Source organism: Macaca thibetana, chromosome 4 (genome assembly GCF_024542745.1).
Source record: "Macaca thibetana thibetana isolate TM-01 chromosome 4, ASM2454274v1, whole genome shotgun sequence".
NCBI classification, from domain to species: domain Eukaryota; kingdom Metazoa; phylum Chordata; class Mammalia; order Primates; family Cercopithecidae; genus Macaca; species Macaca thibetana.
In genome coordinates this window covers 35,684,062-35,698,062 of record NC_065581.1, presented here as the reverse complement: position 1 = coordinate 35,698,062, position 14,001 = coordinate 35,684,062, and the positions used below count along the sequence as shown (strand labels likewise).

At 42.2% G+C, this 14,001-nt stretch overlaps 3 protein-coding genes across 4 annotated transcripts in view; 2 read left to right on the top strand and 1 right to left on the bottom strand.

Moving 5' to 3' along the window:
* Positions 1 to 3,946, top strand: part of TAF11 (TATA-box binding protein associated factor 11) — a 322,409-nt gene extending 318,463 nt beyond the window's left edge. The window contains exons 4-6 of one of the 2 annotated variants that reach the window (XM_050787822.1): positions 1,359 to 1,446; positions 1,674 to 1,770; positions 3,020 to 3,946. In XM_050787822.1, the coding sequence (XP_050643779.1) occupies positions 1,359 to 1,446; positions 1,674 to 1,770; positions 3,020 to 3,150 (316 nt within the window). In that variant the 3' untranslated portion in view covers positions 3,151 to 3,946. The remainder of the gene's footprint in view (positions 1 to 1,358; positions 1,447 to 1,673; positions 1,771 to 3,019) is intronic. The other variant, XM_050787823.1, reaches the window with a different exon arrangement.
* Positions 1 to 14,001, top strand: part of RPS10 (ribosomal protein S10) — a 624,010-nt gene that overhangs the window by 161,538 nt on the left and 448,471 nt on the right. The gene's annotated exons all lie outside the window — the stretch shown is intronic.
* BLTP3A (bridge-like lipid transfer protein family member 3A) overlaps positions 4,211 to 14,001 on the bottom strand; it is an 81,719-nt gene continuing 71,928 nt past the window's right edge. The window contains exons 18-21 of the mRNA XM_050787543.1: positions 10,586 to 10,848; positions 10,014 to 10,122; positions 9,777 to 9,883; positions 4,211 to 9,389 (exon numbers count right to left, since the gene is read on the bottom strand). Of these exons, the coding sequence (XP_050643500.1) occupies positions 9,264 to 9,389; positions 9,777 to 9,883; positions 10,014 to 10,122; positions 10,586 to 10,848 (605 nt within the window). The 3' untranslated portion in view covers positions 4,211 to 9,263. The remainder of the gene's footprint in view (positions 9,390 to 9,776; positions 9,884 to 10,013; positions 10,123 to 10,585; positions 10,849 to 14,001) is intronic.

Genomic DNA, 14,001 nt, shown 5'->3' with positions numbered 1-14,001 from the left:
CCGCCTCCCGGGTTCACGCCATTCTCCTGCCTCAGCCTCCCGAGTAGCTGGGACTACAGGCGCCCGCCATCACGCCTGGCTAATTTTTTTTTTTTTTTTTTGTATTTTTAGTAGAGATGGGGTTTCACTGTGTTAGCCAGGATGGTCTCGATCTCCTGACCTCGTGATCCACCCACCTCGGCCTCCCAAAGTGCTGGGATTACAGGCTTGAGCCACCGTACCCTGCCTAGGTCATAGTTTTCTTAAAAATAGAAATAGCTTTATGACATTTTCTGATTGTAAAAAGTAGTATGGGCTCATTGCAAATAATTCAGAGAATACAGAAAAATAGAAAAAATTACCCATAAACTCACCAGGCAGAGTTCACTCTAAGTATATAGTTGGGTATAGTGTTTGGGTATGTACCTTTTCAAAGTTTTTTTTAGATGTTTGATATGTATAGCTAAATATTTTCATGTCAGTAAATTTGCTCATAAATCATAATTTTTAATGGCTACAATCGAATCCCATTATGTTGTTGAACTATAATTTAACCAATCCCTGTAGTGGTTCTGGTTGGGTATTTGTACTTTTGACATTATGATGAGGATCTTTGGACATATCTTTGCATACTTGTCCATTACTTCCTAAGATAAACTCCTAGAGGTATAATTGCTAATTCAAATAGTATGAACATTTTCAAAGGCTTTTCATATGTATTTCCAAATTTCTCTCCAAAAAGGTGTTCCAGTTCACTCTGCCAGCATGTGTGAGTTTGTGTCCCATATTCTAATACCATTCTTTTTTTAATAGTGGTCTGATTTATGAAAAATGTTATCTATGAAAATAATATTTCCTTAGTTAATAATGTTGTTCCCCCATGTTGGTTGACCATTGGTATTTTTGTAAATTTCCTGTTCATATACTTTGTTCATTTTCAAAAATTGATATGGCCCCTTTATTTGTTTGAAAGAATTATACATTAGGAGTATTACCTGTTTCCACATATTCTGCAGATATTTCTCCTAAGTCTGTTAATGTTGAAAAGTACTGGTTTGATCGTAAATTTGTATATTAAACACCATCAGTGTGAAATTCAGTAAGGTGGAGTCTAACGCTGAAAACACACTCTGTACAGTAGGATACAGTGACCCAATGTTGTTCTTTTTGTTCACAGGTAAGAAGAGAAGTTTTTATTTTATGTTTTCTCAAATTCCTTTGGAGTAGAAGTATTTTATCTTCATTCCTCAAGGCACCAAGCCTAATGCTATTGACCCCTTAACAATTCATTTTTGAATTGTCTGAGACTTTTATTGACTTAATAATATCTTTAGTATTCATTCTTACAAGTTAACTTAGTTACCTGGATCTTTGTTTAGAATCCTGGTTTCTTCTTTTTCTGAGGAGCAGCTGAACCGTTACGAAATGTATCGCCGCTCAGCTTTCCCTAAGGCAGCCATCAAACGGGTAAGGATAGACCACCACACTTCATCTCCATCATGTTTTAGAACTGAACCCAAGGGCCATGTCCATTGGCATTTGAAGTGAGGTGTTAGACAAGTCAGTGGATTATTTAAGTGGGGAAAAAAAAATGCACCTCAGTTATCTTACCTTTTTCTGTGAATTATTTGGTACTGTGTTCCAAAGCCAGTCTTTGACTATTGTAGTCACGGAGTCTTTCTCCTTCTTTCAAGCTGATCCAGTCCATCACTGGCACCTCTGTGTCTCAGAATGTTGTTATTGCTATGTCTGGTATTTCCAAGGTTTTCGTCGGGGAGGTGGTAGAAGAAGGTGAGTAGTGTTGGTTACAAATACTGCGGTGGTCTTATTTTTAAGAATATCTATACAAAGGAGCTTATTAAAGCACCTGTGGGAGTTCTCATTTGCATTTGAAGTTGAGCAAGTGGGGAGCCCTGTATTCAGGAGAAATGACCATTATTCCTTGCAAGTTTCAATAACAGATGGCAAGGAACCATCTGGGACTCCCCTCCCTGATTCCTTTCCTCAGCCCAGGGTGACAGAAGTAGACTTTGTATTTTCTGCAGTGGACTTTGCTCATTTCTGCTGCCAAAAGTAAAGATACAAGAAAAGCAATCACAGGGCTGACCTGTGTGGGATGGTGAGTTGTCCCTAATGTTGTGCTCCCTGGGAACTGCCTGCCCCCTTTATTGAGTAAAAAGCCTGGCTGTTTCCCATTGCTACTCTGACTGGTGAAATCTTTTTTTTTTTTTTAATTTATTTTTTTAAGCAGGAGATAGATACTTTTAAATTATTATTATTTTTTGAGACAGGGTCTCGCTCTGTCGCCCAGGCTGGAGTGCAGTGGCGTGATCTTTATTTTTTCTTTTAATATTTTTTATGTTTCCTTTTACAAATCACAAATTTAGATGGTGTACAAAATGAGATGGTAACAGTGGTGTGACCATAGCTCACTACCACCTCAAACTCCTAGGCTCAAAGGATCCTCCTGCCTCAGCCTCCCAAGTAGCTGGGACCATAGGCATGCACTACCACACCTGGCTAATTTTTATTTTTATATAGTTATTTGAGACAGGGTCTCACTCTGTCACCCAGGCTAGAGTGCCTTGATCATGCGATCACAGCTTACTGCAACAGTGAGCTCCTGGGCTCGGGTGATTCTCCTGCCTCAGCCTGAGTAGTTGAGACCACAGGTGTGCACCACCACCCCTGGCTAATTTTTAAATTTTTTTGTAGAGACAAGGTTTTGCCATGTTGCCCAGGTTGGTCTCAAACTCCTGGGCTCAAGCAATCCTCCTACCTTGGCCTCCCTAACTGCTGGGATTACAGACATGAGCCACAGCATATGGCTTATAGGAAATGTATTTTAAACTGTTGTCTATGATAAAGCCTGTTATGAGATGTTATACTAAAAAAAATCTTCTCTTAAAAAGGAAAAATGTTTTGGTTTATTTCCTTAGCAAGCTTAAGAAAAGTTAACGAGAATTACAGGACTCAAAAGGATTATGTGATTAGTAAATTATTGTATGATAATCAGACTTTCTCCTTACCCTCTGTTTAGCACTGGATGTATGTGAGAAGTGGGGAGAAATGCCACCGCTACAACCCAAACATATGAGGGAAGCCGTTAGAAGGTTAAAGTCAAAGGGACAGATCCCTAACTCGAAGCACAAAAAAATCATCTTCTTCTAGAGCAAAGTCTAGAAAGGCCTGTATTACTGATGGAAGAAGTATTGGTTCCAGACTTCCTAGAAGACTGTCTGCACTGGTGCTTTAGTATCTCAGGCCTCCAAGGATTCCATGATGATTTTAACATCTTTCTCAAAACTCTGATATTTGTCACACCTAGAAAGTATGTAGCCTGATTGATACTTGCCTTGACTAAATTTTGGGACCTCTTGGGGGCATTTTGAAGTATTTAACTGTCTTGGCCAGTTGGAAGAAGATGTATGGGCCATAGGCATCTTCTGGACAGGAGAACTGCTTTCAGAGAGAAAACCTTTCCAAGAGAGTTTTGTTTTGTTTGAGATAGGGTCTTGCTCTGTCACCTAGGCTGGAGTTCAGCGGCATGACTACAGCCTTGAATTCCTGGGCTTAAGTGACCCTCCCGCCTCAGTCTCCTGAGTAGCTAAGACTGCAGGCACGCACTACTGTGCCCAACTAACTTATTTTTATTTTTTTATGGAGATGGGGTCTTGCTTTGTTGCCCAGGCTGGTCGTGAACTCCTGGCTTCAAGCAATCCTCCTGCCTCAGCCTCCTAAAGTGTCGAGGGCTTTAATGGTTTCACATTGAAGTCTGAAGTTGCTAAGACTCAGGTTGTTTCTTACATCTGATTTTAAGTAGATGAAACAACCAGAAACTTACTTGTGATACTCTGCCATGAAGGATGCGGCGATGGCAGGAATAACGGAATAATTGGTGCTTGTAAATATTTAAGATTCTCCTGTGGATTCTGGTGAGTGATCATTAAACTGTTTTCCAACTTGCCCTAGGTGTATTCATTTTCTGTCTAGCTGGTTGGAATGGGAAGTTGATCATTCTTTTTTGGTGTTCCAGTACAACTGGTTTTGGCTATTTTGTGGAAATTTGAGCCCTTTTTCTAGTAGAACCATTAAAATTTTATCTCATAAAAGAGTACTTCAAGCACTGTTAAAAACAGTGTAATAATCTTCTCCCCCAAGAGTGAAACGAAAATAAACAATATAAAAGCCCATATATTTCAGATTCTTATCAACAGATACACGACAACCATTATGGTTTAATACATTTAATTTGTTTTTTCAGGTGGTTCACAGAACCAGTACACTCAAGGTTTGACTAGATATTGCAACATTAATATTTCCCAATACTGACCAGGATTCTAGTTCATCAGATACATTCTCATTGTTTTCCTCAAATAGAGGTGAATGAAGTGACCTTTTCTGACAGTGATTAGCAGTAATAAGGCTACGATATGTAATTGGCAATCCCCAAGAATTCTTTCCTCTCTACCATTCAGTGTCATAGGGAGAAGGATTTTGAAGCTGTTCTCTTGTGAAGCTTTCCTGAGCATGTCTTAGTAAAGATTCTAATTCTGTTTAGCACCCTCAGTGGGGGAAGCAGAATTAGATACTAAAAGTGTCTTACATTAAAACCCATGGCTTTAAACATGTACTTAGCCAATGGAAAAGACACTTCAGTGGGGCATTCCACAAAGAAATGCTTTAAGACTCAGGCTACATCTTGAACAAAAATTAATAAACAAAAAAGATACTCTCTCAGCTCTAACAGGAATTTTTTTAGAAGTCGTAGGAACTGTATCTATGGCAGTTAGAGATACTGAATAAGGCTGAAACTTAATAAATACAAGTGAGGAAGATCAAATCCCAAGTCTGGCCACTTAGCAAAGCCTCACTGTTAAAGGTTATCCAGGAGTGTTTCCCCTTGTGCCATGGGGAAGATAATCCCCATTCAATAGCCACTACCTATACCTACCCAGAGGTGCACGGGAATACTCCTATTCTGACAGAAGGTAGGGGAGCAACTAGGTAAAGGCCTTAGTCTCTGAAAGGACAGTGCTTCACACCAGATTCTCCCCGAAACCCTTAGTAATGACTATGACAAATCATGAGGCAATGACACACCTTTTACTGTTCTCAATTCACAAGATGTCATCGAACTAACTTGTGTACCAAAAGTTCAGTTGTTTTCATAGTTTTATGATCTTACTATAACTGATTTCAGAAGTTTAGGCAAATATTAAGAGAGAAAAAAAAAAAGCGAGGGTAAAGGTTTGGAATGAAAAGTTCCCATATTACTATGGCAATATTTCAAACTACCTTCTTTCCACTACCACCCATCCCCCAACCCCTGTTTACCACTAAGGGGAAAGTAATGTGAGTTACATGGAAGCATTTAAGTTACAGGGGTATGTGAGGGGTGGTGGTTATCCCTTGTATATTCCATACACGGGAGCCATTCCTTTCAGAACCATAAAAAGCAGACATAAAGGTTGAGGCCCATGGCAAAATGAGGTTCAGATGAAATATATGGTAAAGAGCAGCCATCATGTGAATAGAACCCACCTGTTTTATATCAGGAAAACCAGGTTAATTATTCCAGTGAGTTGAAAACACAATTTGATAGCCTTCCTTGCAGCCCAGTTAAAGAAAAGATTTAAACTCTAGTCCATACACACTAAAGCATATCCCCAGCACATGCATGTAAACAGGAAATGTAGACATCACAGATAATACATAGTTGTAAATGCTTCACAGCTGAACTGGTAATGTGCAGTGGCTGAAGTCTTTGAGGGACAGTGGTGCTCTCTCTCCAAACATTTTCTTGAGGTATTGTTATTTCTTGTTCCAAGTCTTGTAGCTCTAAGGCAGAAATCATAAGCAGTCCGAAAGGGCTGACACTGCTTTTTCCTTGCATATTTTCCTTTATACTTATCCTGAGGACTACCACCACTTCACATTTCTTCATTATGAACAGGAACACGAAATTAGGCAAGCTGATTTTTACTAAAATCCCATGGGATAATAACCCCTATCACATTTCCTGAGGGAGAATTTCAAGACACAATGGCCAAAGCTGCCACATAAGGAAAGCCAGAAATTCTAAGACTCCATTTGTCACATGGACAAGAGCTCTGGACTCCTTTAGAGAGCCAGAGACGTAACTCAGCTCCAGCCATTAAGAGGTTGGCCTTGGTACTTAACTGGATATGTTTTTACTCCCTGCCCACAAGCACAAGTGTAGGTAAAAGTATACCAAGAAATGCCTATTTGACATTTTCTTTGCATGGAGGGATGCCAGAGGTATATGGTGGGTGAGGGGAGGAAAGGGTAAGAGAATCAGAATATGATTTTAAACCAATTCAGGTGAGCCTAAGATGGAATAATTATATTTTCCAGCTACCAGATCTCCTTCCTCCCCCTTCAAGAACATTAGAGATGCCATACTTAAGACCAGTGATCCATTCGGATCAACATTCTGCCTTTGAAAGAGGCACTAAGGAGTAGTTTGTCGAGGGACACAGTTACCCTCTCAGTTGTATATTACCAAGTAGCCCTACTTTTCTCTAATTCCTTGTAGAAGGCTGTCATGCAAGGATTCCTCATAAACCTGCACCCATGTATAGTGTCTGCTGGCATCACTTCTTAGACAATGAGCTCCTTACATTTCTGATTTGCTATGAGAAGTGCTTTCTTTACTAAGGCTATGAGATAGAGCCCTAGAGCTACTAGTACAGGCCCAGGTCCTTGCTCTCGATTGGATATTTAATCTAACTCCCCTCTGCTTTCATCTTTGCAGGATAGAGTCTATATTTTAAAGATGTGTCCTCATATGGATATACCTCCACCCCCTGATAATTTTGGCTGTTCTCTGGACCTTTCCTCCCTTATCTTGTAAATAAGGTCACTAGAAACACAGATAATTCGATCAAGACATATCCATGGTTTTGTATAAAGCTCTGTTCTCTGTTATCTCCAAAAGCCCTTCCTGATGATGCCCACAGGGCAATTACGCTTTTGGCCACAGCAGCATGTTGATCTCTCCTCCCCCTCAGCAATGCTTCAGTTTCTTCCCTGAGTTCTAACGGTGTTCAGGTATATCAGTTGATAATTCTTCCATAAATACATTTCCTTATATTATGTTGAACCTCACCTGTCAGTTTTCTGAGTATTCTCAGCCCTGCTTATTGTAACCCTTCTGTGGTTTTGTGTTTTTTTGTTTGTTTGTTTGTTTTGAGATGGAGTCTCACTGTTGCCAGGCTGGAGTATAGTGGCGCAATCTCGGCTCACTGCAACCTCTGCCTCCCGGGTTCAAGTGATTCTCCTGCTTCAGCCTCTCGAGTAGCTGGAACTACAGGCACCTGCCACCACGCCCAGCTAATTTTTGTATTTTTAGTGGAGACGGGGTTTCACCATGTTGGCCAGGATGGTCTCGATCTCCTGAATTTGTGATCTCCCCGCCTCGGCCTCCCAAAGTGCTGGGATTACAGACGTGAGCCACCGCGCACAGCTGGCTTTGTGTATTTTAAACCTCTTCTAGTCTACCTTTCACTGCCTGGAAGTAGTGACATTTGATTTCACTGTAAAATCCTACTTTTAGGTCATTTATAAGAATTTTAAATAAGGTTGAACCAAGCATCAAGCCTTAGGTAACTTCCCATTAGCATTTTCTCCAGAAAGATGTTTCTTTGTTCCTAAGTCTCTATTTCTTAAGCATGAAAAATTCCCACCAACCCATAGTAACTGGTGTTTCAAAAATTGCCTTAGTAAAGAAACTTAACAAAAGTCTGAATTGGGTCCTATCCCTTGGTGAATACATTTTTTCTTTCTAGTCAAATGAAGTGTTGAGAGTGGGGAAGGAACAAAGAAATCTATGATTGGTTGTGATCAAATAGTTGTAAACACCACTGCAATTACATGTTTCTTTTTATCCTCATCAAACTAGAGTATGCAAGTCAAGCTTAATTTCCCATAAAAGAAACCTTTTCACTTTTCCTTCAATATGGAAAGGTGAATGGTCAAGACTTCAGTAACATCACTAAATTGCTATTTCACCATCTTGCCAAGTAAAGGTAAGTTAACTGATCAACGTCTGTCCAATCAACACAGCTTCAAGTGTATCACAGGGCAGTATGAATGAAGGGATAGAATTGGAGAAGAATTCAAAGGAAAGAAAGAGGGTAATAGCTATTTTATAGGGCAGGGGGCAAAACCTAGCTGGGATGAAGGATTTTTGTTTTTTTACTTCAGTCAAAATACATGATTTTTAAAAGCCACAGTGATGGAGGGAAGTGAGAGGCAACAGGTTGAGTTGTTTATGTAAAAGTTTAAAACACATTTTTAGCTCCCAGACCACCAAGTGCTGAGGAGAGAACTGGTAAGGTCACAGAGCTGGGAAAGCAGATGTGCCAAGGACCCCAGGGAGACAGAAGAGCCACTCAGCACAGCTGGGGAAGACAAGCAGGACTCCAGGTGGACAACAGGGGGCTCAGAAGCAAGCTCCCCCACTGACCCCTGGCATAGCATGCCACCAACCGAGCTCAGAGTCAGAAATTTTTTCTTGATTTAAATTTCAAATAAGTTGTATTACAGAGGGGAAAGATTAAATGACTGAGCCACTACTGTTGTTTACTTTCTACCACAGCATCACAATGATGAAAGTATAACAGAAAGGAAGCTTAACCTGGAAAAGTCTGATTGTGTTATCAGCCAAATTGACATGGGCTTGGTTCCTTTTCCCAAAAAGGCAGAGTCCAGGTCTCCCTTATTCTTGGATCTCTCCTGCCCCCTTCCCCCACACTCCTCTGCTGGGCTATTTCCTGTTCCACTCCACTACCATGGCCAAAGCTCAGGCCAAGGACTTTTCAGGTCTGCTATGGGAAGCTCTGGGACATGGAATCTTTGGTGGCTCTGTGGGTGACCGAAGAGGTGGGTACTTTTGCTTGTTCACACAGGCTTGTGAAGGAAGCAAATGTCCCTGCCATGAAACCATGAGGTGAAATGGCCCTACAGTGTTGAGAAGATTCCACCTAGTACACAGAGGGCCAAAAGGCTTCATACAGGCAAGACATGATGCTTGTGCCACACACAGGGCAAGCCCCAGTTTCCTGGGATACAGTCATGCTTTGCCTTTGTCCTCCATCCAAGTAAGAACAGCCAGTGGAAAGCACAAGTGAAGTGCGTGCTCCCCAGTCCCTCTGGCATCCGTAGTGACTTATTCAGCACTGGACAGTGCCCTCTGTCCTAGGTGGTGCTACTGCTGGTGATAGCCTCTCTCCTTGGCACAGATGGCTGAGCCACTGGTTTCAGAGCTCAAAGAAGGGGTTATATTTCCTAATCTCCTGAAGAAGTTTTTCTTTATCCTGGTTGGCATTGGCCAATGCTTGTTTAGTTTCTATAAGTTCTTTTTGTAGGATAGGCAGTTCTTCCACCTGAGGAACAATAAGTAGTTCACAGTTACATATGGTAATACCATCTTGCAACATCAGCCAGTAAAGGGAACAGGGAGAGAGAGTTCAAGGAGAAAAATCCACAAGTTAGGTCAATGATCAAGATGACCATATATTTTCTAAGAGCTTGATTCCCTCTTCATAGTTCATTGGCAGGTGCAGTACGTCCTCAGCAACCATTCCTCTCCAGCTCCTGACATTTACTCTCTAGTCAGCACTTCTAGAAGCCGCTGCTAGGTGACAGGAACCCAAAATACCCACATGCAGGCAGCACACGCAACCTTCTTGCCCCCCAACCCCGGGTTTTACCAGCTTCGCAAATGTACCCCCCAACGGTTATGGGTAGGTACTGTTCTGTTAGGTCCTCACCTGCTGTTCAAAAACCTCTCCTGTGGGCATCAAAAACACCTGTTCTTTTGGGGGCTGTCTCTTCTCACTTTTAAGTACTTCAGCTGATGGTTTGTCCTGAGCAGCAGCTAGAGAAAACAAGTAAAGGTTCTAAGTGACAAACTGCTGCCAACTCCCAAACAGTTCCTAGGTGTCACCTATTCACTTTTAGGAGGAAAAAGAGGCAGAGAAACCAACAGGCTGACAAGCCTGACTCACCGCCTATGTGGAACACACCATCATCACTCCTCTTCAGCACAACATGTTCCATGGCCAGAGTGATGGGGATGGGGCCTGGAGATGTTGGATAGATGGGGGGGATATCATCCTGCAGGAAAGAGGGAAACCACATGATGCCCCCCACCAGCTCAGAGCAATTTAACACAACCCATGCTCCCATCATTCAGCTCGAAACAGCTTTATGCCAGTTTCTCCATACATTCTTGGAAGGTTGAAGAGGCAGAGCAGATTCTCCTGTCTAGAGATGGTGCACTGAGGATCAGATAACCTGATGGCTTCCACGTGGTAATGCTGCATGTCAAAGACAGGGTTAGCGTTACAGAAAAGGTCTCACCTGAACCCTGGCTTTTCTGATAGCAACACACATTTACGTACCACTATAACACTGACAGAGAATGCAAATGTGTATCAGTATTTCCTCACTTGATCCTCATCATATTTTACAGTGAAAAGGGAAGAGGTTAACAGGTGTCACTGCTTCCTTGCTTGACAAAGTCCAGGGCAAAAACCAGTGCGCCCTTACACTGGCAAAAACCAAAGGTTCCTCACACCTTTAGGGTGATGCTGGAGTTCAGAAGCTCAATCTGCATGGGGACTACCACCGGGATCTCCTCATCCTCCAAGAAGGGCCCCAGGCCATTGAGCACCGAAGTGAGCAGCTCGAGGTCACAGCCATGAAGCAATAAATGTAGGAAGCCATTTTGTGAGGCCAGGGGGGAACGAACGGCCGCTCCAGGCCCCACCTCAAAGCGAAGGCCCACAGCTGGCCTGATGTAGCCAGTCTTCAAAGCTGAGGATTCCTGAAAGCAGGTACCTTTGTGAAGAAAGACAAGAAAGATGACTAATTAACTGCCAGGGAGTCTTCTAAGCACTTTATACACCAATATTCATAATAACCCTATGTCAAAGGAATATCATCATTCTCATCTGACTGAACTAAGTCACAAAGAATAACTTGCCCATAATTACATAATTAGTAAGTAGCAAGGAGACGATCTGAACCCAGGAAGTCTGACTGCTAAGTCCATGGGCTTAGATACTTTGCTATAATGCCTTGCAAAGTGCAAGAGAGATTAAGGACTGGCCTTGTTATGAATGTGAAGCAGTGGGCTAATGGCCAAGGAAAAGCTCTTAAAACATAGGACCCCCAAACTCTACTAAATTTGAATGTCTCCTCCTTTCTCTAAGTCTTCGTTTTCTCATCTGTCCCTCATAAAGCAAAGCAGGATCTATGCTAATCTCTCCAAAACTCCAAACAGAACAATCTCAGGTGTAGCCAAGGATCTTGTGGAACAACTTACATATTTATGGAACTGCAAATTGGTGCAAACATTTTGCAAAACAATTTGGTATTATCTAGTAAAGTTGAAGTTGTGCCTACCCTAATGATCTAGAAATTATACTGTCAGAAATACAACCCCGGGGAAACTCTCAAACATATATTCCAAGAGACATGTACAAGGATGTTCACAGCAACCCTATTTGAAATTGGAAAAAAAAACAAAACAAAACTAGAAACAACCCAAATGTCTGTCCAGAATAGAATAAAAAAGTAAACAGGATAATGGGTACAAGGATATTTTGGGGGTGATGGAAATGTTCTAAAATTGGGTTGTGGTGATGGTTACACAATTATAAAACTGTACACTTGAGTGAATTTTATGCTATGCAAATTATACTTCAATAAAGCTGTTTTCAAAAAGCAAACTGTGCTATGCACAGTGGCTCATGCCTATAATCCTAAGACTTTGGGAGGCTGAGGCGGGTGGATCACTTGAGTTCAAGAGTTCAAGACTATCCTGGGCAACATGGTGAAACTCGTCTAAAAATACAAAAACAGTAAGTCAGGCGTGGTGGCGGGCGCCTGTAGTCCCGGCTACTGAGGAGGCTGAGGCACGAGAATCACTTGAACCTGGGAGGCGAAGGTTGCAGTGAGCTGAGATCACAACCACTGCACTCCAGCCTGGGCAACCCAGTGAGACTCTGCCTCAAAAAAAAAAAAAAAAAAAAAAAAAAAAAAAAGTGTATGTATACAATAACATTATATAGTAATGAAAAATGAATGAATTATAGCTAACTCAACAACCTAGAGGAATTTACAGAGTATCACGTTACTTGAAAGACGCAAATCACGAAAATAGTACAATATATTATTCCATTCAGAAAAATGAAAAAAACTAAATAATACATTAATATAAACAAGCGTACAAATTATAAAGTAAAGCAAGATAACAATGAATACAAATTCAGGATAGTGATTACCTATGACAGGTGAGGGACAGAAGGAGGTTCAGGAGAGGGACTCCCAGAGACTTCAAAGGTAATGGTACTGTTGTATTATATTAATTAAACTAGGTGGTGGGGCCAGGCATGGTGGCTCAGGCCTGTAATTCCAGCACTTTGGGAGGCTGAGGTGGATGGATCACTCGTGGCCGGGAGTTTGAGACCAGCCTGGTCAACATGGTAAAACCCCATCTCTACTGAAAATACAAAAATTAGCTGGGTGTGGTGGTGCGTGCCTGTATTCCCAGCTACTCAGGAGGCTGAGGCAGGAGAATTGCCTGAACTCAGGAGGCAAATGTTGCAGTGCATCGAATTTGTGCCACTGCACTCCAGCCTGGGCAACAGAGCAAGACTATGTCTCACAAAAAATTTTAAAACAATAAAACAAACTAGGTGGTGGGTACACAGGTTCACTGTATTGTTATTATTTTATGCCTTACATATATCTTATAAGTGTTCTTCAGTATCTACTCAATATTTTAATTTTTTTTTAAGAGACAGGGTCTCACTCTGTTCCCAGGCTAGAGTGCAGTGGTGCAATTATAGCTCACCGTAGTCTCAAACTTCTAGACTCAAGTGATCCACTCACCTCAGCCTCCCAAGCAGCTAGAACTATAGGCATGCGCCGCCATGCCCAGCTAATTTTTTTTTTTTTAAAGACATAGTCTCGCTCTCTCACCCAGGCTGGAGTGCAGTGACGCAATCTCGGCTCACTGCAACCTCCGCCTCCCAAGTAGCTGGGATTATAGGTGCCTGCCACCACGCCCAGCTAATTTTTTTGTATTTTAATAGAGACGGGGTTTCACCATGTTGGCCAGGGTGGTTTCAAATTCCTGACCTCAAGTGATCCACCTGCCTCAGCCTCCCAAAGTGCTAGGATTACAGGTGTGAGCCACCATGCCGGGCCTGTATTTTTTGTAGAGATGAGGTCTTGCTATGTTGCTCAGGCTGGTTTCCTGCCTCAGCTTCCCAGTGTGCTGGGATTACAGGCATGAGCCACCATGCCCAGCCTAAAAAAGATACATACATACATATATATATATATATATATATATTTTTTTTTTTTTTTTTTTTTTTTTGAGACAAAGTTTCACTCTTGTCACCCAGGCTGCAATGCAATGGCACGATCTCAGCTCACTACAACCTTCACCTCCCGGGTTCAAGCAATTCTCCTGCCTCAGCCTCCCAAGTAGCTAGAATTACAGGCGCCCACCACCACGTCCAGCTAATTTTTATATTTTAGTAAAGACAGTGTTTCACCATGTTGGCCAGGATGGTCTCAAACTCCTGACCTCAGGTGGTCCACCCACCTCAGCCTCCCAAAGTGCTGGGATTACAGGCATGAGCCACCATATCCAGCCAATAATTTTTTTTTTTTTTTTTTTTTTTTTTGAGACGGAGTCTCGCTCGGTCGCCCAGGCTGGAGTGCAGTGGCACGATCTCGGCTCACTGCAAGCTCCGCCTCCTGGGTTCACGCCATTCTCCTGCCTCAGCCTCCCGAGTAGCTGGGACTACAGGCGCCCACAACCGCGCCCGGCTAATTTTTTGTATTTTTAGTAGAGACGGGGTTTCACCGTGGTCTCGATCTCCTGACCTTGTGATCCGCCCGCCTCGGCCTCCCAAAGTGCTGGGATTACAGGCGTGAGCCACCGCGCCCGGCACCAGCCAATAATTTTTAAATGAA